We start from the raw sequence: 25,982 nt of genomic DNA, 5'->3' as shown, positions 1-25,982 counted from the left end.
GATGAATAGAAATAATGTTTTCCAGAATTGTGGCAATTAGGTATTTTTAAGTATTTGGCAGTTTTTGTGATACAGGGCATGCTCAGTAGAGTACTTGGGTTTTACTTTATAATTTCACAGTGTAGTAACTGCCTAGGATTCAATTACCAAATACTCTAGTCACTAATTTCCAGTAATGGAAACAATGACAAATGTAGTATACTTTCCCTGTATATGGTCTAAATTAACATAGTAACTTCTTAAAATCATTTTTTTTTTAATGTATGAAGTCACAATTTCGTATTCTGCTTTGTTTTTCTATTGTATATTCAGTGCAACCACTTTATCCAAGGATCAGAAATGTTACAACAGCTGCCGCTGAGACCTATGCCAATATCAGTTGGGAGTATGAGGGACCAGATCATGCGAACTTTTATGTTGAATATGGTGTAGCAGGCAGTAAGAAGTCCTTTCATTAAATTTTGTTAAAGTGTTCAGATATATTTTCAACAATTTTTATAGTAAATGTGGTCCTAAATTGATCCAGTGTTGATGATAGCTCTTAAGTGTCTAGAAGAAATATTATTTAATTTGATCAGGAAGATAAAATAATTTTAATTTTAATAAACATCAATGTGTAGCAGCTATTTGTTGCTCAGAAAGAATATCAGCCTTTGTTCCTTTGTATTATTGTATAAATTCTTTTGAACATGAACTTCTAAAATTGTAGTTTGCATGAAGTTGTTTATCATGCAGTGATTACATGTATAAAAACATGTTTACTTGCTTTATAATATGATATGAGTTTTCCTAGATTATGCCCAATTCAGGGGAAAAAAAAAAAAAAAAAGAGAGCAAATCAGAACAATACTCTTTGTTATATTAAACCTTAAAATAAGATATCAACCAATTTGCATACTTTTATTGGCATAAAAATAGGTTTTAATCTTTGATAATACTAGTAATAATTAAAACACAGTTAGCTAATAAACCCAAGATACTTCTGTTCAAATACTCCATCCGTCTAAAGTTATGACTAAAGATGACCAACCTGAAAATTGGAATATAAATGTGTTTTTCCGGATATTAGTCAAAACAGCAGCTGAGACTGTCCTGGAAAAAGATACAAGACATGTAGGTTCAGATTTCAAAGTAGAACTAACTTCTTAACTAAAGTAAATATTGACTGAAGTGTAATTTAATTAAATTATTAACATCTATTTTAATGTATTTTATAACTGCAAGTTCAATAAGCCTTTTACAAAAATAAATGAAAACAGTATTTCTCTAGTACAATGGAACAAATGTTTAAAAGTTTCATAATCCATGTACAATGTCTTCTTCAATATATTGCATGCAATATATTATTTGAAGTCATAATTTTATGTGATTTTTTTATTTTTTGAGAGAACAATTATTTTTTTCAGCCAATCCATAGTTTAGTCAAGCAACTGTTGATAGTGTTCTGTCTAGAAACTTACAGTGATACAGAGAAAATTAAAATTCCAATATGTTGTTTTCCTAAAATTTTTGTAGGCAAAGAAGATTGGAAAAAAGAAATTGTAAATGGTTCTCGAAGCTTCTTTGTGTTAAAGGGTTTAACCCCAGGAACAGCATATAAAGTCCGGGTTGGTGCTGAGGGCCTGTCTGGTTTTAGGAGTTCAGAGGATGTGTTTGAGACAGGTCCAGGTGAGGCACACCGTACCAGTTCTGTGTCCTAGTCAGAATTGTGGTAGACCAAGCGCTGAAACGTTCAACTGCTTCTAGCTAAGAGATGTTGCAGCTAGCATCTTTGCATGTTCTTTTTGTAGAGCAATGTTGAATTCCTTTATAAACTCCTAAATAATGCAAGCACATTTATTACGTAGATTATGAATGTTTTCATTCTTTCAATTCACTCTATTTGTCTGATGTTTATATTAGGGGCAAGATACTCACTGCTCACATTCCATCTGTGTGCTGTGCACTGAAGATGACCTATTTCATTTATTTCTAATTAATAAAATCAGATGGCTGTATTTTAATAATGTGTATTTTAATAGAGTTAAGTATATACTTTTAAAGCTAACAATCTGTATATAATCATTTCTAATACAAAAAATCTGAGCTAAAATGTTTGCGTAATCAGAAGTGCAGATTCAACTTGATGTCTCATGTAATCTATTTATACCAGTGTTAAGAGATTCCTACTTGTAAATGTTTCTTTTCTTGTCATATACTCGTTTTATATAGATTTTGGTGTCACAGCTATATCCTGTGAATCAGAAAGGCTGTTTAATTTCATTATGTACATATTTCAAGCATATTTTTTCCTTAAGCAAATCAGTGATGCTGGTTCATTTATCTCAAAGAAAAGGCTTTACTGGAAGTTTTTTGATGTTATGCTGAATATGTCATTGCCATCACAGCATGTTCTTGGTCAGCTGTTATTATTTGTTGTGCATTTGCTAGCCACTTCTGCTCATTCCAAGCATTTTGGTCAGTGTGTAGTTACTCAGCAGTAACCTCACCAACTCCAGAATGTTATGATTTAAGAAAGTAGTTTAAATGTGAAAATATGCTTGAACAGTATGTAATAATTATCAGACAACAAAGTAAATAATGAATATGCCAGTTTGAAAGTGAGCACTTTCTAAAATCATAATTTTTTGCTTTGTTTTGTTCCATTTCTGTTCACAGTTTATCGTGTTGCAGGAAAGCTTTGAAAACATGGTGCTGAATAACAGTGCCAAGCAAATATGTATGGGCTAAACACAGAGGTTATTTATGCCAGAGACAGCTAGTGGTATAAAAGCAGATATGTAAAATTTTATGCAAATACACATCCAAAGCCTAAAGCAGCAGTAAAGCAAGGATCAAGACTATAGTATAATTCAAAACAAACTGAATGAAAACCCTCTCAAAAGCATCTTTCTGCACAAAAAATTACCGAGCCAGTAGATAAGGAATCCTGTAGGTACCCCATCACTTTGGCTTATGTCCTTGAGTAGTTAAGGAAGAAGGGAATTTAAAAACACTCTTTTCTGCTTCTTGATAATGGAAAGGGTCAGTGTCCAGCATTAAATTAGATACATAGCATATTTCTTACAGAAAAATACTGTGTCACACTGTCTCCAGCCTAGATCAAAGCTTTTAAACACTGCAAAAAATGTAGCGGACAAAGAGGAAAATACTGGAATTGGCATATGTCCTTAGTTAGGAATGAAACTGCAATATTTCATATATGAGTCTTTTGCCACATTTTTTTCTTTGTCAAGTGTTCCTATAGAGCATCTTCATAGTGTGCAGATTTACCTTTTTGAGCATACCAGTACAGTGTATTCCACTGACTCCTGCCTTAGCAGCTCACCAAGAGTAGTTGTCTTTCTGCCTGAAGCAGATGATTTGCTTAGTGTAAGCAGGAAATGTGCCATTCTTAAAGTTGCACTGAGATCTAGAAACCCTTTCCTACTGGATATGCAATAAATTAAAGAATACAGAAAGCTGCCTAAGTAAGTTTTCATCTTTACTCTTTCCCATCTATCTTGCATATTTTTATGCATGAGTTGTTTTGCTTGATGCTATTTCTTCCTACATTTGAATGTTAAATGTGCTTTTGCATTTTGTCACGGTATGTATTATACAACCTTTAATGCCTTATTATGAATGCATATGTACAAAACTAAAAATAATTTTAACCTTAATGTGAAAACAAAAAATTATCTTAATTTGATATATAATTCAGAGGAAGATTGCCTTTGTGATTTTGTTTTTTAAGACTGCCGCCTATATATTGATATGTATTTATATTTTTATATTTATATAAAAATATATTTATATATGATATATATAAAATATAAATATATGTGCATATAAGCTATATATTTATATAACATGTAGACATTTTTATGCAAAAGTAGTTTCAATCATTCTGCATATAAGAGTCAGTTTTTCAAAAATATCAGAAAGCGTATTCTTAAACAAAGGCTGGGAAATCTCCTAATCACAACTCCACAATGACCAGGCACATTAATTAATTGATCTGTTTAAATGAAAATCAAGTAATAACTTTGCCCAGTAATACCAAAAAGAGGCAGCAAATTAAAGAGCTAGTTTTAGCCTAGTACTTCTAAAGTGGAATACAGATTGGTCTTAGTGTGGAATGGCAGGTAGGTACTGTCTCCAGACATCAGAAGTACTTTGAGTTTTTATACAATCCATGGAAAACCCTCAGGAATCTGAGACCACTGAAAGCTGACATTTCCAAGCTAGCTTCCTTGGCCTCTGTCTTAACTAGTAAATAACTTTGAAATATGGGCTTGAATTCTGACCTCTAATTAGAATATTGTTACATTTTGTTCTTTGAGTGCTTGCCAGCCCAGTGCAGTCTCTTGTCACCCGCCTGCCTGCCAAGCAAGGCTCAGGTCTTGTTCAGGGGACAGCAGCAGCACAGGACTGTTCCCAGTTGTCAGCCAACGTGTTTTTGTAAGAAGAATTTATGCTGTGTCACCTGGAATTGTGGCTAGAAAACAGACAATGCTCCATTGAAAGTAGGTTCTCTCTGATGTGTTTTTATGAGCCTTCCCTTAAAAGCATATCTTCGCTGAGAAGAGGTGGAAATCTTCATGAGGCTCAGGATCTTTTACATTTCTGTGTGTAAAGTTATTCATGCATTGTGAATGCAAGTCTATGGACCTTCCCTAGGAGATAGGGATGAAATATTATGGTGCCATGAGAGGTGATGTACTCACAGCATCCTAATAAAGAGACTGACTGCAGGTCTCAAATATAATCTGGTCCTAGTGCGAAGTGTCTACTTAGCTGAGATCTGAAGTACTACTGACCCTTACTAAAATTCTAAGTAATGTACTGGCTATGAATAATCCAATAATTTATCTCATGAAGCCAGAAAAAAAACAAAAAATGCTGAACCAAAATGCTGTCTGAGTTATACAGAGAAAGTGTTTTGCATGTCAGTTTCCTTATTCATGTGGGAAGGTGATCTTTGTCTCTTCCAATTAGAGAGAGGTCTGTTGGATAACTCTTCATAAAGTTTCAAAGTCTTGGATTTTGGGGCTGGAGGAGAAGTCTTCATCTCTCTGTAGCACTCATCCCTAACTCCTCTCACCCTTCCCGCTTTCTCACAACAGCAAATCGTATGGCCAGTTGCCTGCACTGTGTTTCCAAACAGCAGGGTAGAAAATTAGCTTCCCCAGGCAAATCCCCCTGCTGGGTTGGAGACCAGTAGGAAAGATCCAGCCCCCAGACCTCACAGATAATTCCTGTCCTTACTAGCGACTGTAGTGTTTCCTCTGTAGTTTGCTACATTATCTTCCAGCTAGAGTCAGCATTTGGAGAGAAACAGTGCCAAGGAAAGGCTTCCCAATTGCATTGTGCTGAGTCCTCACGAATGCTAAATCATGGCAATCATGATAAATTGTAAGATGAGGTAGAAAACATGATGCTTAATAAGGCTTTAAAGGATGCTTCATTGTTGATCTTTAGTTGAAATTGAACATTGGGGCCTTCAATGACCCATCTGTTTCCCCATTTCAGACTGATGGGAGTGCATTAGCTAATGAGTATTGGCTTTTTATTAATTTTGAGAATGCAATTGATGTGTTTGTGTGAATTATAATTTGCAGTTTTATTTCTGTAATTAATGTAAAATGGTTGAGAACAGTTTTGAGGTTTGTGGAAAGCAATGTAGTATGTGCACAGATTTTGCAAAGTAGCTGCTAAGCTTAAATCGTGGCAGAGTTCTTATATACTCAGAAGTAGGTTCTATGCACATGTACTCGGAAACATTTTGAATAATGAAAATATACACAAAATACAGTATCATTCTTTTTTCTTAATATTAATTTCCGCAGTGAAGGTTATTCCTTAATTAATGAACAACGTACACTGGCTATTATTTATCTAAATTAGCATAGCATTTAAATACATCAAAACATGTCATTTTTCTTCTTTTATTCTCTAGCAATGGCAAGTCGGCAGGTAGACATCGCTACTCAAGGATGGTTCATTGGTCTTATGTGTGCTGTTGCTCTTCTGATCTTGATTTTACTGATTGTTTGCTTCATAAGGAGGAATAAGGGTGGCAAATACCCAGGTATGATATATAACAGTGAGAGTAAAAATCACCTACTGGTAATCAATTAAGAGAGAACTCAGGCTTAATGGAGAAATTACATTTGCTGCTGGTTTGCATTTACGTTGTGTACGTGGAAAATCAGTCTTATCATTTGGTAGGTTTGTCAGGAACAATCTGCCTGTTGGTAGAAAACCTCAATCCATTTAAACATAAGAAAAGTATCTCCTTCATTCCTGGAGGGTCATATTACTACATTACCTCTCCAGAGAGGTTTGAGCTTTGTCTGAGGGAGGTTGTCCTCCCACCAGTACTGCGCACTCCACTTTCTGAAGCCTAATGCAGATGGATTTAACCCACTAAAATAGGCTGAGTTAGAATTTATTTGGTCAGAAAGTGTGGAAACATATACCAGATCATAGCCACCATGTTACTTTAAAGTACTGGGAATGCATTTCATAGGACAAATCCCTCCATACAAAATTTTGTCTCAAATAATGTTACCCTCCTCAGAATCTGTGTCATCTTCGGCCTCTGAATTTTTGCAGCTAAATTTGAAGTTACCATCTTTCAGTTAGGCTGTTTTTTCTTCTGTAAGTTTTTTGTTTATAAGACTTCTTCTTTGTAGGGTTTGTGGGTTTTTTAGTATTAGACATAGGAATGGCCAAATATATTTTATAATTTGCAACTATTTTATAGCTGAATTTAGCATAGCAGAATATTTGTATAAGAAGACAAAATCACCTTGTTAAGTACAAGTATCCTACTTTTCCCAATCTAACTGTTAAATTGGTTTCTGGACAGAGCAAAGATTTGTAGTGATTGCAAAAATTAAGTAAGCTTCTGTCCCAAAGGCCTATGCCCATGAAGAAGAGACAAACGATTAAGGAACACAGTGTAATATAGAGTTGAATAGCAGGTTGAAGACGTCATCTCAGGTGTTTTCCTAATGTTTTAAAGAGAAAATGAGATTACAGAAGATATAGGAAAAGTGACTCTTAGTGGAGAGAATCGAGGAAAAATAAGGGAAATTAGGAGAATGAAACAAATGATGAAAAGAGGAAGGACTTGGAGTAATCCACCATCTAGAAGGCGGCAAAACACTGTTTGAGTAAAAGCTTAGGAGGCAGCTGGATGCGAAGGTTGTCATTATGTTGTGGAGATCCCTTCTATGCCCTTGTTTTCTCTGCTTCTGCAGAATTACTAGATGTAAGATACTAATTCTTTTATGCAGACACACATATGCACATACACACACATATATAAAGGTAGACCTTGACTGTATATAAGATTTCCAGATTCAGCATATACTCTCATTTATACCAGTGACTCTAGAGCTAATTGTATTTCTTGTGTCATTGTAAATGTACTGTTCCACAGATAGTGACAAATGCCAAGCACAAAGTTACTAACTCTTTTTTATCATAATTTTAGCATGTCATTTTGAGATTGCCTATGGTTTGAAAAAAAGTAATAAATTATTTCAGTGTGAAATTGTAGCAGCCAGGTACCTTTCAAGGTGTTACACATCACTGTAATTATAGACTTAGAAAATACTGTCAGGAACATTTCATATCATCTTAAATAACAGCATATAAACTAATGATATACAAATTAAATGTAGAAATTACCAGAGTAAAAGATAAGAGATTGTATATCGGATTATATAACTGTATCTGCTAAACAAGGGAAAGACTTGAGTAGTCTCCAAAAAAACAGAAGTGAAAAGGCAAAGGGAAGAACCCTAAAGATAATTCTAGAAGTCAGTATATTATTTTACTCTGTCAACAATCTTAACTTAGAGGAATATATGTCCTCTTTAAACATCTGTCTTCTCAGGTGCTGGTACCTTTCTGTATCAAAGGACACGGTGCTACATAGTTTTTTTTATAGATAAAAATTACATGGGTGGATTTATTCCCACCAGTGAATGATGACTAAACCTATAACAACAATGTGCAAGAGATAAAACTGTGTTAAATTTAGATTCCAGTGTAGGTGGTTTTGCTTTGCTTTTGATCATGAAGAAATTAACAGACCATGCCTATTTTTTCCAGTATTAGTAATTCTTAAAATACTATTTAAAATTCCCTGGATTCTTAGTGCATGAAATGAAAGCAGAAGGTGTACAAACTGACAGGGAACACCAGTCAATCTCACTCAGTTTTATCAGTCAGTATGAGAAGAATATCAAAAGGAAATATGGAGAATGGATAAGTAAAACTAAATTATTCAGATTTCAATAAACAATAGCTCTATTAATAACATAAGAAAGTATTTTAGTAAGATTTTTAACAAAACTTTCTTTTCAGTGCTAGAAATGAAAGTAAGAAAAAGTTTCACTAATGCAGAATGAAATACAGTATTTTGTATTTGAATTAAAATTATATAATTAACAAATATTTTAATTCAGAAGAAAAAATGTAACAGCCTAAGGCTCCAGTTCAAAAAATTATCTTTATTCAAACCACGTTCCTGCCAAATGTGATCAGTTTGAGAAAGTAAGGTCTTAAGGTTTCTTGTCTTGCAGTTTCATGATAAAAATTACTATTTCAAATATTTTAGTGAAGGAAAAGGAGGATGCACATGCTGATCCAGAAATACAACCTATGAAGGAAGATGATGGAACATTTGGTGAATACAGGTGAGTAACTGATGTGGTTTGTCATGTTCACTGTTCATATCACACATGTACTGTATATAATATCACACTTATTAATTCAAAACTAACTTTTTTTCCATGTTGACAAAGATTCTGTATCCAGTGTTGGATAGAACTATAGATAGCATTTAAACCACACCATTACAAAAAAATTAAACACCCAAGCTTAGAATAAGCCGTTCAATAATGCAACAAATGCATTGAAAATGGCTGCCAGTACTAACACCTAATCCAATAACAGGGAAATTATGTTATACACAGAGGTGAAGCAATGTCCTAGAAGAAAAAACAAATCTCCCTTTCATGTATTTCTGTACAAGATATGTAACAAGCAGCTTCAAAGCATGCAACACAGCTCATTCCTGACTCTCTTTGTTGTAAATGTAGTCTAGCTGAATCTCGTGGCATCACAAAAAGCATGCCTTGACAAGTCTTGTTCATATAACAATTACGGATATAGTTTATTAAATAAGCAGCATTTTACTTGTTGTTTTTGATTAGTACAGGAAATAATGTTACTGTTTTCTAAATATGTTAATGCTATTATATTTTACATGGGTATTATAACAGTTTTTGTAGTACATTCCTGTCGGAAGCATTGTAAGCCCTTTATTATTTTGAAGATGTGACATTTACAAATGTACATAGAAAAATCCTTTTCAAGAAGGATCTACCCTGTTGCCATAGCTTCTTCATGTAAACACGCATCTTGATCTGACTGGAATAGATTTACAGTTCTGAATGCCAAAGAGCAGTTTCTGTTTATTCTTCCTTGATTTTTAAAAAATACAACACTCTTTTCTTAGGTTAATGAGTTCAGAATAGTATTTTATTACAGCATTAAGTGCATATGGATTAATTACACTCAGCTGATAAAAAGGGAAGTGTGAAGCAATATTTGTAAGCAGAGGTGAATAAATAAGTACTGTATAAGTTTTCCTAGTCAGTTCAGTTTGCAATCTCCTTTATTACTCCTCTGTTTTTTTGATACTTGGAACTTGCAGCAGCAGAAACTGACCTTTGTAGAGAATTGTACAAATTATATGACTTCAATACATGTTTTCCCAGGCCTACAATAAGACTATACAAATCTGCTTTCATGTGTGACCTATAGCAAGGTTTGAAATTATGTCTCCATATTTAAGTGGCTTGAGTTAATCTATAGAATCATCTAGTGCTTTATTAAATTATTTTATAATGCATTTATCCACCTCATGTCTGGTGAATATGGACAGATGCATGCCAAGCTTTCAGACTTGTTCACATGAAAGACCTCACCCTGTTTACCATGCAAAAACTCCTTTCTAAAATGTATTTCTGTGCAATTAGTCTATACTGGGCTTTCCTCTTTTTTCCTTAGAGACAGGGCAGCAGCAGCAACCAGTCAGATTACAGAAGATATCTTGGCACCCTCTCTGCAGCCCAGCATCACTGCAGTCACTCAGTTCCCAGTCTGTCTACCTCACATGACACTGGTCATGATGCAATGCTTCTTTGAGGAAAAAGGGTATAGGGTTTCCCTTGAAAAAGAAAGTAATTTTTGAAAGATCTAGGAATTCGAGTATTTTGAACTTTTTTCATCACTTCAGGTCCATGTCTGCTTGGACAGGAAAGAAACTGGACAAGGAAAAGAAAAGAAAAGGTAGCTGTGCCAATTCTCCTGAAGCAGACCCTGTCTTTACAAAAGCAAAGTCTGTGAGATCTGACAGATCCAACTTCTTCAGAAGGTCAGGGGATCAATACTCCAGCACCAGATCAGAGACCTCCTATACCAGGAGGAGGGCTAGGCAGTCTTCAGAGCTTACAAGGGTTAGATCTGTCTCTGCTTCCCTCTGCCGAGAGGAGAAGAGGTCAGACGAATGGAAGTACAGGCATGGCTCTAGACATCATGCTTCTGAGCAACAGATAATGGGGTCGGAGGAGGGCTCAGATTTTCAGGCAGGACAGCCATCCCCTTTCCAGCAACCCCTCAGCTGCAACTCAATTCGTGGCTCACTGGCAAGGCAGCATTCCTCTCTACAGCACTGGTTCAGCCAGACCCCAGACTACAGCTCAGATTCAGAAGACGCTCAGAGCTCCTACCTCAGGAAGGTAAGACCTTCGACTAATACTCACTTCTCTGAATCTGGAGAGAATTCATTAATGAAATCCATAATTTTGCCTGAGCTAGCTACTGTCTTAAAGGATGCTTTGACAGCAGCCAGGCAAAGTATAACTTCTGTGGCACAGGCTAGGTCCCATTCAGTAAAGCATCCCAGGGTACCAATTACAGAAGTTCCAGTTGTTCCTGTAGAAGCGAGTGGGAGCAGTTCCCAAACTTTTGAGTCTGACCGTATGGACAATTTGAAAGATCACATCGCTTCTGGGAAAGAGAAATCTGAGGCTGACAAGGCCTTGGACGTTAAGTCATCTCCAGAAGATGGTGAGGTGTCATCTGAATCCCCTACAGAAGACCAAGAAGGACCATATCCTCTGCGTAAGTTTGACATGGAGAATCAGAATTACCTGTTCAAGCACATAAAGAGAGTGTTAAAGTTAAAATCTTCCAAATCTGAATGTGCTTCAGAAGAACTGCCTGTTCCCTCTGAAGAAGGCAAGGTAGATAATGCACTTCCTATCCATTCAGCAGTGGAAGATCTTGTCTACAGGATTTGGGGTAATCCTGAGGCAAAGTATGAAGCCCCAGCAGTCCTACGTAAACTCTATCCTTTTCCAGTGGATAAAGCTGCTCTGTGGGGGACCTTGCCTCATGTAGACAGAGCACTGGTTACTGGGGATTCTGCACTATCAGTGCCTGCTAATATGGATGTTTTCCCTAAAGATCCTACTGATAGAAAGGTTGAGGAAGCAATTAAAAGATCTTTCAAGCTAGCTGCAGCCCAGCTTGGAGTATCTATCTATGGCACTTATGCTTCTAGAGCGTTATTAATATGGTTAGAGGAAAAACAAGCCAGATTCAAAAAGAAATGGGTCCCATCTGGTGCCATGCAGAGGAAACGCAGGCTATGTAAAATTGCAGCTAATTTTATCCATGATGCAGCTGAGGATTCTCTTAGACTCACCATTAAAAATATGGCATGCCTCACTGTAGCCTGGAGAGCTATATGGCTACGTCCTTGGACCTCATCGCTAGATCTAAAATGTAAACTGCTGTCTTTACCATACACAGGCGGCAAGCTATTTGGTGAATCCTTGGTCCAGATCATGAAGGATTTTTCAGAACACAAACACTCCTTACATCAGCTGAAAAAAAAGAGCTTTGTTGGAAGCTCTTCATTTTCTTATCCTCACAAGTGTCTGAGCTCCTTTCGTTCTCCTCCGAGGTTTAAAGGAGGGAGAGGAAAGTATAAGGTCTCACAACCATTTCATACCAAGTACGAAAGGACATCTCACTTTCAAAGAGACACCAGACCTTCAAGAGGAACTTTCTAATAACATAGACTTGCTTCCTCCTTTCTCAGGAACTGGGAAGAGTGAAAGAATTGGAAACTTATACTGAATAGATTTCAGTGTTTCTGGACAAGTAAGCCCAATGCTTAGAAAATTAGTTGTTTCAAAGTAAGATTTAAATTATTAAATTACTTAAATCTTAATCACTAATTCAGGTATTATAGAGAGATCATAGCTTTCGATTTTAGGGGAGCTTTTTGTCACATTCAATTTCTAGGCTTCCCGTCCCAAGACGGCTTGGACTTGTTTGAAGTTTTGCTCTCTTCAGCTTCATCTAGGACCATGCTTTCTGCAGAACCAGCCAACATTGGATTTTCCTGCCATATTGACACAACAAAGGAAATAATGCTTTAGGAAACGCAGGTGTTTCGGGAACCACAGAATGACTGGGTACTGTATGTTCCTGTGACTGGAGGCATATCTGCACCTTTACATAATAAGGAAAAATGGTGCCTCTTTAGCAAACTGATGGCAGTACAATCCTAGTGGTTTCCTGAGTTGTAGAAGACTGAGATAGTAAATTTTGGACAGTCAATACTTACGCTAAGAAACTGCAAGAAATACAAGAAGTTCCACAGATGTATGTTTATTTAAATTAAAATTAAAGACTATCCAGAGATCCTGTTCAGGTCAGTGTAGGTGTATAAATCAGCCTAAATTTTCATCCTGGGCCCTAAATGAAGAGAAATCAAGAAGTTACGGCATCTACAGACCTGTGGATTCATGGGTAGGGAGAGACCTCAGGCATGCATTTGTTAGTTAACTTCACAGGAGGTATGAAAGTCTAGTATCTCATTGCAGTCTGCAAAATGTTCTTAGGAAGATCAGACAGGACAAGGCAACAACAGTAGTAGGACTGCTACTGGGGTAATGCAGGATGTTTGCACATTTTGTTGAATTATTTTCCCTCTTTTCTTCAGCATTTTCATGCACACAATATTTTTCCTAGAAATTCCTGGATATGCTATGAGAGATTTTCTGGAAATGGTTGGTGGAGAGGTCTGAGATTTCTAGATAATATATTACTCTTCCTTCTTGTTCTGAGTTGATTAACAATGAGGATATAGTTTGTAACTACAATAGTTGTTTTGGTTTTTCTTTTTCTCTTGTAGTTATTCAAGTTTTATTGCAGCTTAGGTGTGTTTCCAGGGGGACCTAGCAATGACTGGTGCTTCAGCACAATAAGCTTGGTCCCTTCTAGTGGAAGAGATTATGTCAGTGCACTGCCTGAAGAATTATTGTCTCTGAGTAGTCCAGTTGGATTTGGCTGTGGTCTTGTGTTCTCATTTATGCACACGTGCTTCCTTTGATGGTTCTTATTGTAATTCTTGAACATCTGTGTCACTACTTTTTAAACCCCTGATTCCCCTTTGAATAATTTTCCATCAGAATTAGAAAAGGTGGAAAGTTCCATTTAATTTCTCTCAAGCAGATTTTTCTTTTAAATTTTCACAAGGAGTGAGTCAGGTTCTTTGGCTAACAACAATTCTTTCCACCCTTTGCCATTTAAAGCGAAAGCTTAATCTCCTAGCTTTTCCAGCTTCTGCCAGGATTAAATATTGAGTACTACAGAGATGCTAAACTGCTTATAAAATTAATATAGATGTGCTTATGTCTTAGCTAGATAAAAAGTAGTAAAATGGTTTGAAGTCTGGATTGATACAGGTGCATAAGTGTATAGGGAAAGCATTTTTCGTCTGCACAGTCCTATCAATTTAGGAGCGTGAGCAGAAACCTCTTAGGCATTGGTGCAGAAGTTCTCCTGGAGGATGCAGAGAAGCCATAGTGTAAGGAACTTCTGTGGCTTTACATGACTGCTTAGACTTAAAAATTTCTGGGCTGTTGACCTGAGGGCACAGGAGAAGGAATTTACTGGTTTCATCTTCTGCATCTTCATTCTGTGTCCAGTAGCCCAGAATGCTTTGCTCATTTTGTTTGTTTTATATTGCCTTTCATCTGACAGTTGTGTTTTAAGGAAAAGTAGTATATTGCTAACCATATATTGAGTCTTTTTGCATGTCCATGAATGTGGCAAAGTTTAGTGGGAACTAGTTGCCTGCTGGACTGCAGAGGCATCGTAAAACTGTCTTCCCCATTCTGACTGGTTGCTGCATGTACCCATATCTAAGGAAGAAAAATTGAAAAGTTGAAAGAAGAAAGGAGATTTCAAGGTACATATTTCTTTCAGTAACTGATGAGCTTGTGAAATGGAAGTACGTTTTTAAAAAATAAGTTTGTATGTTGCATTTACACATGTTATTTTCGCTTCTGTGCTTCATATCTCTTAATCGTTACCTACAAGTTTACTATGTGTTTCATTAAACTAAGAAGAAAAGAAATATGTATTCATGTATTAGCAATTGATTATGAAAAACATTTAAATCATACTTTTAGAGTACACTTTACTATTAAACGCTGTTCTTTCTAAAAGGGCAAGAAATGATTGTGGTACATATCAGTACTTACCAAAATGACTGGTACATATCAGTCTTCACTGAGCAACTTTCATCCCTAAAAAACTAGTAGTGTGCAATTTATTTGTAAGACAGCAAATAGTAAAGTATTCCTAGACTTACCTTTCTTGGCTGTCTGATGTGAATATAAAAATCATACCCATTCTCACCTTTTTTGTTCTTTCTCAGTACTTATTGTCTTACTCTTAATTGTATGCACTGCATACATGACACATTTCAAAAACTTACTCAGTTTTCCGCTGTAATTTTAGTCAACCCCATTTGTACATTATTTTACATTTCAAGATACTACAGTAGGTTAGTGTAGGAGACAACAAGCAAAATCACAACCAAAAACTAAAATAAATTATGATTTATCGTGATTGCATTTTGGAATAGTTTTATGAACAATTGTAAGCAAGATTAGCAAATCTTGCAGATACTGTATCAAAATGTATGGCTTTAACATGCTTTTGCAATATAGCATTACATATTCTACAACCTTAAATGTTCTATAGTTCTTGGGGTGTCCATATTCATAATGCCATCCAGCAGCTTTTGCAGTTTGCTTCTTGAAGGCAAACAGAGTACACATTTATTTCCCCAGAGCACCAGGGTCCTGTCTGTTTTGCTGTCCAAAACACTGATGTCTTCACTTTTTTTCCTCTCTCTGCTGCCTGTTGTTTTGCTTTTTATTCCTCAGTTTCTTTTCCTTCTACCCAAAACATTGTATTCATCTAATGCAAGAGTCATAAACCAGTTTGATAAAGAATAAATGGTACCGTGGCATATATTTCCTTTTCCTGAACAAGGATTGGAAAGCACCCTGGATAATCCCACATCTTTTTCTGCTGCCAGAGTCTTGGCAGAACTTTTTTCTGGACTTGCATAGTGCAAAAAGGGAGGGAATCCCCAGATTCAGATTTGATTTTTGTATCTGCTGTAACTATGCTCTAGAACCGGTGCCCACCTCTCTTCAGGTACGCGCCTGGGTAAATCTGCAGTTTTGTTTATTTGTTTTTAATTATACAGGTGGTAGAATTTGCATCCTCAATAAAATACAGAAAAAAATCACAGACACAATGCAACCATCTGTGTATTTCATTGTTTGGCTTATCAATAAACTTAGTTTTCAAAAATGCATACATGAAAACTGTAAGAGCAGAAGTTCATGTACCCAGATTTATCTAATTTATAAATGAAAATCAAGCTGTATATTGGATTAAACACAAAAATGGGGATATTTTTAATAAAGTGATGGTGTATATATTTAGTATATATTCCAGCCTAGTGAATTACACTGGGTATGGTCACACTTCAGAATATTCACACAGAATTTCTTGATCAGTTGTGATAAGGTACAAATGCAATTTTAATTTGTTTTCATTCGTGCATATTACAGTGTAAGCAATTATGAAGCTACTCATCTAAAATTAAACGGCAAACCATATGTGTAATGTTCTTTACTAAATGCTATTGCCCAGAAAGCATTAAACACTGCAGGTCGTTCTTCTTCAGGAGTGGGACCTGGTACTACTTCAAAGTGAGGGTCTGGGCTTCATTTGGTTTGTATGACCTGTTATAGTGACTCTAATGGCCTCTGATGAGGGCAGTGGAAAAACTGCACTGCATGTGATAAATACTCGGTTCTGTCTTCAACCTTTCAAATATAGGGTCCTTCCAGAATGAACTCTCTTCAGTAATGTCTCTACTTGTGTTTGCAGTGTTATAAACATTTGCACTTTGCTGCTGGATGCTTGACGTTTTGGAGTAGCATTCTTTAAAATGTTGCTAGCCTTTATGTTTGCAATATCAGTGAGTACAGAAGTTCAATGATACCATATTTATCCTCATGCCAAATACACAGCAATAACTAAAAACAAAGTCAGGACTGATACGGTCAAGTTTAGAGTTTTTGCCTTTGTATATTTTAAACATGAAGGTTTTCTTACATGTTAATAAGGTAGATATTCCTACCACTTATTTCTTGTGTATGCATAAAAGAATAAAATCTCTGATATGCTTCTTCTGTCCGTATATGCATATTAGAGATGTATTTCTTTTAGAATGAGATAACTTGGAGTCTTCCAAAAAAGGTCATGAGATGAGAAGCAGCTTGATGGAAAATTGGTGTAATGGTTTTCTAGCAAGAGTGAAATGTTTCTGAACAGATCATTTGTTAGCTAACAATATAATCTGTGTGACCTTGTATGTGCACTATATATATGGTTTCTCTGTGTGTTCAAAGATATTAATTAGAAAAAAAAAATAATTATTGGAAGAACTAATGTATTTGTTTTTAGGAAATACACAGTGAAATTTATTTGCTGAATCTATATTCAGCCTAATATTGTGGATATTGTAAATATATTTTTATTTCCTTGATATTAGATGCATGTTTCTTTATATTTTTCCATAGCTGGGAGTCTTTAAACAAAAAAAAAAAAACCCAAAAATCACTTACTCTCTTGTACCCTATATGCAAATAAAGTCACATGTTCTGTTTAAGACAAGGTAAATAATTGCACCCAAAAGTGCAGCTGGCAATAGTGGTTTTTAATTGGAAATGCTTTAGAGCTGCTGCTGAAATCTTCATCTTGAAACTGAAGTGCAGTGTAAAGGATTCTGAAAAGAGCCCAACTACATCTATTTAATGAAACACACACTTAACACAGCTGCACATTTGTTTGGGGATGCTGATGGTGCTGCAGCTTTTCCCCTGACAAGAGAAAGACCACAGTACTTTGCTACAGGGATCTCTCCTCCCTGCTTTTCTTTCCTTTCCTTTTTCTGTTGTCTGCCAAATCACCATCACTGTTGTCAGAACACGTTATTAGTTACGGATTAGGATAAGGAGGTTGATCTGATAAGTAATGAAAAATATTAAGCATGCTTTTAACTGTTCAACTGTAGCTACTGTAAGCTAAATTGTTGCTTTATCTGTATACGGTGAATGTTTTAGCAATTTTAAGAGCAAATTATTATTGATAAAATACTGATCACTATCAGGATATGGACTTTGCTTTTCTTCTTAGGCTATTTTCATTTGTTTCTTCTGCACCCTTTTAATGGAATATGTAGGTCTCTTGAAAGGTAAGGTTGAAAATTGCAAGTCTGGCCTGCATAATGTAACAAATTATTTGAAATGTAGCACTTCTATTTTCTTTATACTAGTAAAGAAAATCAGTATATTTCATTTAACCAAATTCATTCCTCATTCATGTTCAAAGGATCAAAGAAATTAAGAAGTTTAACAGACTAACTTCACAGCACATCATGAGCTTGTTACTTTGGAGAACAAATAAATTTTTTTTTATAACTTTACAACCCACTTTTTAATGCTTGCAGTTGCATCTAAATTGCTTCCAAGCCAAGGGCACAGGCTTTATCATTGAAAAGTCATGCACGATGGGGGAAAAAAGAAAAAAAAAAAAAAAACAAAAAAAACACAAACACCCCCACCCCCCTCCACTGAAGACATTCTATGTTTAAACCATTCCTACACCACGTATTCATGTCTACTGCATCATATTGATTTGTCTCTACAATGTGATGTGGGTTTACTAAAGGATTATAGGGCTGCACACTTGCTTTTTATAAACTCTGCATGCATGGCTGATTTTGTCTTAATATATAATGCATCAGTTAATTCCTTTTGTTTGTTTGTTTGTGTCTCCAGTGATGCAGAGGACCATAAACCTCTAAAAAAAGGAAGCCGGACACCTTCAGACAGAACTGTGAAAAAAGAAGACAGTGATGATAGTTTAGTTGACTATGGAGAAGGTGTAAATGGTCAGTTCAATGAGGATGGCTCCTTTATTGGACAGTACAGTGGTAAAAAAGAGAAAGAACCTGCCGAAGGAAATGAAAGCTCTGAGGCTCCTTCTCCTGTAAATGCCATGAATTCATTCGTGTAACCAGAGAACTTGATCCCCTCGTATCTTCAGTTTGTTTAAAGCACTCGTACATCCTCCTTCTCATACTATGAACATGCAGGTAACAGAGCTCCTCACCACAAGATGTTTATGCTATGAGAATATGCAGGTCAATACAATTATACAGCATAATGACACATTAAGTGGTATGTTAGTATGAATCAAAATACAAAATTCAAATTTTGTTCAAAACTTGAGTATTTTTACTTTTTTTTTAGAAGGAACTGACACAATAACATCAACTTACAGTTTTGTTTCCTGTTGAAAATACAGTATAATGCATGGAAAAAAAATGCTACACAATTCACAGATAATCTCATGTACACTATAAAGACACGGTTTGACAATTTGTGATGCAGTCCTCAGCTGAATCCCTGGATATGAACTCCGTTTTCATTGTCAGAGTGTTATAGTAGTATTATATAGAACTTCAATGTCTTTGTGGACATTGTTGTGAAATTGGTGACTTAATGTCTAGCTATCATATGTCTTTTTGCAAGACAGTTAGGAACAGTATGTACAGTATATAATTGCTAAATGATTTAAGTATGACACTTGCATTTGCTGATGCTTAATGAGACCCTATTATCTGCTCTTTGCTCCTATTACTTTATAGCCTTTTTTATCTATCAAGTATTACAGCAGTACAGTGTTCTATTTTTACATCAAAACACATTGGATTGATTTTAGGGCATAAAATATATGCATTGCAATGCATTTTGGAATTTGTACAGTCACTGAAAGAAAAACTTTAAAATGAGAGAAAATACTCCAGAGAACACAGGGCAAAATACATTCAGTGCCTTTATACAATATGCATTCCATAATGCGCTGTACTACTAAATCAGTTGGTGCAGTAAACTGTGATTAGCGGACTACTATCATTGCCAAATAAAGTAAAAATGTGAAGAAAAAAAAAAGTGTTATGAAACTGTTGTGCTAAAAGTGGAAGGTTTTGAATATTTTAAATTACACAAAGAGGAGTATGTTTTTTTTTTTTCCTTTAAAAATAAAATAAATGCTTTCTAGACAGTTACAGCACAACATGTTTTCATGGCCTTATAAGATTAAAAAAAAACAAAAACAAAAACAAAATGCAATCAGAATTAAATTACTTACTAACACAGCAAGGTATAAGCTCTTGTAAAATAAATTGTTAAAAAACTGAACCAGCCGACTACACCAGCAAGAGTGCATTTCCCTCTGTGTCCCAGCCTGACCAGTGTGGCAGCTTTGCAATTATCTACACCTTGAAGCAGTGTGGGGGTTACCACTTGGAACCACAAGATTCAATCTGACAAGTGCTAATATGGTTTAGTGGTAAAGGATTACCATTATCAGTTACAAAATTATTTTCTCGCATACTATATCAATCAAATGTTTACCTCCAAATATAAATTTTTATAACAACCTATGGTTGAAGGAATGCTCAGTTTCATTTGCCAATAAATTGGTTTTTCATAACTTGCATCAAGTTTAATTTTAAGTAAGCTTTTTATATGTAGATATTTTGTTGAATTTGTAAATACACTTAAAGCGTAGATGCTATATGCTTCTAGGTGTTACAGACAAATAAAACAAGAAAGCTTATGTTGTACTGTGTAAGAAGTACTATAGCCAATGGTGTGCATGGTATTTTAAAGCATCTACTTAAATATATATTTTTTTTTGCTGTGAAAATGAAATAGTGAGCTGTTCTGCTTATTTACTGCAGATTCCTAATTGAACCACTCAGAGCTTTTGCCAGCGCATTACATTAGACCATAGCACACCTCGCAGCTTTCATGTATATATTGTAGGTAAAGCACAACGGAAGGAATCACAAATGTAAGCCAGCTGTAATAAGCTTCTTTCACACCTTTGAGCTTTCCATTGATCAGTTTTCTTAATGGGAACCGAAATAAGAAATGAATTCTACAAACATTGATTACAAAGCACAAAGAGAACATTTTTAATAAGATTTGACAATGATTTTGGTAAAAAAGAGATCTAATTTTACTCTTATTTAATTGTAGATGCTGAATTATCTGTGCATGTGGGGGTAAACATACAGGCTCACTTCTGTAATAGTGCAACAGATTTTGTATTAAAAATAAATGTGGTTTTAAAATTTCACTGTTTGTTCTGTTTACACTAGCAGTAAAAATCACATCTGATTCACCATGTAATTGAGAATTCAAAATGGAAAAAAGCCTGAAACAACTCTGGCAGAAGTTGTTCCCGTGATGTTATAGGACTTTATGTACTGCAGCCAAATTATTTATGAAAAGTTGCCTATCTTTACATGCTACCATTTGAAAAAATGTGAATTTGCCTGACCATTTCCAAATGGAAATCTCCTGCTATTTACATTTTACTTCCATGGATGCTTTATTTAGTCATATTGCTGCAAAGAAAAAAAAAAAAAAAAAAGCGACACAGTCATGTTCCATACCTGCAAGCGAATAAGAGAAAATAAAGAATGTTTATTTGTAATTAAGAGCCCTCGGATGGGATCCCAAATAAGGATTTTGTGTCCTAAAGGAATTGGCTGACATACACAATTCTGGGCGTCTGGTTTTAGACAGTACATGAAGTGAGGAAATTTTAAATGACATCTTTTACAGTACACAAAACCCACTGCAATGCTCCTTTGATATCTTGTCTATTCTGTGTACGAGCGGAAGCAGACTGGGCAGGAGGGCAGCTGCTCTGCAGAGAAGACTGAGGAGAGCCATGGATTCCAAGAGCTGCAGATGCTTCAGGAGATGGATCAAAAAGCTGATGTTTGGCCATGATGCTTGAGAGAGGGATTTTACCCCTGAGTTAGAAGCCATTCTGTCAGCACTCCTATGTGTAACTGAAACCCTGGGCTGTTCCAGCCTCTCACACCTGCACAGTCTCGGTTCTGGCACCTTCACATACTGGGCTGCCTGGTGTTCTGTACAGGTATCTGTTGATTTTTCCAGCAATGTGCATTGACTGGGAGATATGAAATACAGCTGTTTCTGCTTTACTTAAAGAATAATTCCTGAAAAGGGGGGTCTGAGTTCCCCAGGCTTTGTTGGGACAAAAGACTTCATATGATAACCATTTTTGGAGACACACAGGTGTTCTTTGTGCATGTTCCCCAAAGTGTACTAATACATATAGTTGCTACATTTTCCTTTTAGTGATACACATTTGCTTTTGTTTTTATTCTCACTGAAGTGATTGTATAAATCCAGAGGGAATTAAAGAGGATACCCCAATGGTAATTTTTCTTGTAATCTTCTATTCTCGCATTGTTCCTAGGAAAACACAGTTTCCTTGTGGCTCCAAATAGCAGAGGCAAAATGGCAAAAGATTTGGGAACGAAATTCTCTTCTTATGCTGTCTGGCCCATTTTAAGACAGAACCTATAAAAATAATATACGAAGAAATATGCTCTACAGTATGGAATTTTTTTCTTCTCTGAAAGAAGAATTAGGGAAAAAAGCAAGAAGAAGATGAGGTTTCAATAATTTCTGAAAAGTAATTGTCCTCTGTTGTGTTTCTGTCCCACTCTGTCTCACAGTCTTCCCCCCTTGTACTACCTTAGGAAAGAACATTTTGGAGAGCTGGCAGAAGCAGCAACTGGTATCATGGGAAGCTGGAAATAACAAAATCTGCTACTTGTAGGAATCTACCCTCAAATGATGCACCTGAAGTGCAAATAAATTCAACTGGCCATCATTTTTTTAATCTCTGACGGGATCTCTCACTGCTCTTTGTACACATGGAGTGGAAACTTTAGACCAAACTGTCAAGATAAATACATGTCAGGAAGACTTTGACAGGCAGTAGATGTGATCCATCGTGACTGTAAGCAAGGAGGAAAATTGTGATCCTTGTGATCTCATGACTTGTCAAAAAAAAAATATACACAAAGTTCCTTATTGTGCTCACATGTAGATGAACTGGTAAAAAATTCAGATCATGTTTAATATCTGAGAGATGGGTTCTTCATTTGGAGTTGGAGAAGTTAGCCCAGCTGTGAATTTGGCAGCACAGGCTTTGTCCCCCAGGGAAGACCCACAGGATAAAATTGAAGCCAGCTTGTGAGTAATGGGTTTGCATATGTTACAAGTTGAAGAGTGAGGCAGGGCAGGAGACAGCTCCTGTCACTGGGACCCGGCCAGCCTTTTGGCTTCCTCTCCCTTACCCTGACATGCTCAGGTAAAATCAAGAACTTTAGAAGATAGTGTGGTTTCCCTGTCAGCTGAAAAAAACCCATGGCATCACGTCAAAAATCTAAGCTGCTACTGTAAATTGGATTTAATTCTGCCTGGTTTTCTATTGCATTCTGAATAATTGAAGAGGAGGAAAAATACCCGGTCCCCAGCCTGCCATGTTGTACACATATGTATTCCCAGGGTTTCACAGCTGAGCCTTGAAACAGAGAAAGCTTAGACAGTCTAATTCTGGTGCCTAACTTCTTAAAAATTGCTGGGTCTTGTGCTGCATTAAGGAATGAACTACATTTACATCCAATAGTAAACTACACTTGATATGTATCTTGCAGAGGGTGCTGCCCTATTTCCCAGTCCAAAGGCCTCCAAAGAGGGATGCTTTAGTCTTGAAACCCAGCCTCTTACCTGACAGAGGGTAGCAGTCCACTCCATACATTGCCCTGCCTTGTGTTTGCAAAGATCTAGAGGGCCTCAAGATTTCATAGGACTAAGGGGACAAATTAAGTTTTCTAAATGCAGTATTGAGAACATATTCAGAGTAGATGGTCTACAGCATACATGCTGTAGCAAGGGAGGCCTTATGGGCATGCTGGCATCAAAATTTAACCCATCTGGTGTGGTAAGAAGAGGAAGCAAAAATGAAATTGTTGGGACAGAGAAAATGAAGGTATAAAGGTATAATATTTGAGGTTTCTTGTAAAGATCTGGGAAACAGCCAGTAAGATAGCTGGCCTGAAGGGGAAAAGGAGAAAAGCAGCCCAAGGCTACTCTACCCACATGGGAGAGGCAGGAGGAGCCCTTGCTCGTCTAGAGAAGCGCAACCCTCAAGGTGGAGACCAGACTGTCTGTTGTTGACAAACAGCATGTAGTAGATTAATAGTACGTCATTCTCCTTCCAGACAATTTTATGTTTTCAGGTTTTTTTTTTCTATTTATTTAGCTATTGTTTCAAGAGACTTAGAAGGATTTACTAATCTTATAAACTTCTTTCAAACTAAATTTAAAATTGACAGTTAGTTCATAGGTTTAGGGGATGAGAAATACTACCCTGGTCAATGGATGAACAAACACATGAATCAGTTGCTTTAATTTCCTTACGTTTTGAAGCAAACTAAAACTCTCCAGGGAGGCGGCTGCTTTCTGTCAGTATAGGGCAGGGCCAGCTGAAGACACCCTTTTCCCTTTGCTTAGAAATTTGACTAGTGTTGTTCGAGTAATTTGAGGAAAGTTGGCATTTTCCAAGCTGTTGAGATAAGAAGGATACAAGGGAGCCATACAAATTGGTAAATGAAGAACCCACATGATGAGGACTCCAAATATGGAATAGCAAAATCAATGTTTTCAAAGAGCTCCTTCAGGAAAAAAATTGAGAAGAGGGATAAAAAATAAGACAGCTAATTGAAACAGTCTCTGGCCAAGTCAGAGGCAGATGAATGGAAAAAAAGAAAAAAAAAAAAAAAGTGACATGGACTGGAGTAGTTTGATTTCCAGTAAGGAGAGGAAAAGTGTCCTTTGCTAGGCCATATGATGGTCTCTAGACACAAACAGCCCACAAAGAAGCACTAGAAAACTGGTTAAATTGCCTACAAGTGAATACTGTAGCTTTAATTTTGTAGTGGTCCACAAGCTACAGTTTTTAGGTGTGATTATATAACTTGAACAATTAGTGATCCAATTAGCCAGCAAGAACTGTTTAGCTGAGATGATTATTTTTCCTTCCTGGCTTTTTCCCAACTGGTGCTTGGTTCCAAATTTTTGCTTTAATAAGAAAACAGCCTCTACTCTTCTATTAAAATTAGAAAATGACCATAAACTTTATCAAAGGGGAAGACTGTATATATTTCTCTAAAACAAACTGATTTTTTTTTTTTTTTTAATGCGAAAAGCAGCCCAGTCTTTGATCATTAGTGTTTAAAAATAACAGCTGACCACTAGAGGGAAGTCACAGTTATTGGTTAGCAGAAGCCTGTGGAAAACTGGTACCCAAAGCAATGCATCCAAGTTCACATCCCATGGGAATGCACATAGATATAAAACCACTATAAAATAGTGGCTAATAAGACACAAGTTTATAATGATTTGCTTGTTTTGCAAAAAGCAACAAAGCTATTTGTGCAAGCAATAATATTAATGACCTTGCTCTAATCTGCCCACTTGTTATCATGATCATAAATTACAGGGACAGTTTGGGCAGGATTGCTGTTAGAAAAGTAAATTTTTAAGAACTATGGGACAGGGACGCTCGGTCTGAAATTCAGCAGCTAGCCCTGTCCCAAAGGCACATGGAAACAGCTCTTTTTGGAGGCAGAAATCGGAAACCAGCCGAGTGCCTTGCTGGGTTGTCAGTTCCCAGACCTGTGCTTCGCAGCTGTACGATAATAGCGGTTAAAAAAAAAAAAAAAAAAAAAAAAAAGGTGTTGACCTGGTTGGCTTGTAGCAGCAAAGGGTGGAAGGGGAAGACATTTGCAGGGTGTGCATGGCTTTGCAGCAGGAGGCTTGTTGCATGGACCAAGGCAGTAGAATAAAATACAAGAGCCTAAGGTGGTAAGAAAACACAGTTTTCAAAACACTACTGTAGAAAAATCATCATGTACCAGCATCATACCAAATAGATAGCTACAAGGTGTTTGAGGTTAGAGGTGGGAACGCAGCCACAGGTTAATGATTAACAACGAAGGTAATTTGGCAAATTGTTTCTTTCTGCTGGTGGTGAGAGCAGAGATGCTGAAAACTGGAACCCAGGACAGGTGTTTCAGATGGAGCAGGCAGCCACCGCCCTGCCAAAGCCATTGAAGTTGTGCTCATTTACACCAGCTGGGGCTTCTGCTTGTGGCATTTTAGGCAGGTCTTCGGGCAGAGGTTCACATAATATTTTTTTAGTGAATAACTGTCTAATAGAGTGTCAGTGTTTCTCCACTAACAACAGCAGCCTCCAGCTGGGACATCATAGCCACAGCCAGTTTACGTGCTGGAGACAACCACATGGCAAAACTGTGATCTTTCTTTTCTAAATCATGTATTTCAGACTGCAAGTGAAAAACATTCTACTACAAACATTAAAAAAGCAAAACACTTTAATTGTTGTGGTTTAAACCCAACCAGCAGCCAAACACCACGAAGCCACTCATATACCCTCCCCCTGCCCTGGGACATGGGGGAGAGAATTGAAGGGGTAAAGGTAAGGAGACTCATAGGTTGAGATAAAAACAATTTAATAATTGAAATAAAATAAAATAATAA

At 36.4% G+C, this 25,982-nt stretch overlaps 1 protein-coding gene across 39 annotated transcripts in view; it reads left to right on the top strand.

The window, feature by feature from the left end:
* NRCAM (neuronal cell adhesion molecule) overlaps positions 1–20,667 on the top strand; it is a 161,377-nt gene extending 140,710 nt beyond the window's left edge. For 13 of the 39 annotated variants that reach the window (XM_042792048.1, XM_042792050.1, XM_042792053.1 and 10 more), the window contains 5 exons: positions 313–438; positions 1,516–1,668; positions 5,942–6,073; positions 8,618–8,696; positions 10,304–14,296. In XM_042792048.1, the coding sequence (XP_042647982.1) occupies positions 313–438; positions 1,516–1,668; positions 5,942–6,073; positions 8,618–8,696; positions 10,304–12,146 (2,333 nt within the window). In that variant the 3' untranslated portion in view covers positions 12,147–14,296. Of the gene's footprint in view, positions 1–312; positions 439–1,515; positions 1,669–5,941; positions 6,074–8,617; positions 8,697–10,303; positions 14,297–17,652; positions 17,711–18,296 lie in introns of those variants that run through there. The other 26 variants (XM_042792070.1, XM_042792068.1, XM_042792071.1 and 23 more) reach the window with 6 other exon arrangements.
* Positions 20,668–25,982: the final 5,315 nt, after the last annotated feature.

The sequence above is a fragment of the Tyto alba genome, unplaced genomic scaffold, assembly GCF_018691265.1.
Source record: "Tyto alba isolate M040663 unplaced genomic scaffold, T.alba_DEE_v4.0 Super-Scaffold_2, whole genome shotgun sequence".
Lineage (NCBI taxonomy): Eukaryota > Metazoa > Chordata > Aves > Strigiformes > Tytonidae > Tyto > Tyto alba.
This window is presented reverse-complemented; position numbering and strand designations above follow the sequence as displayed.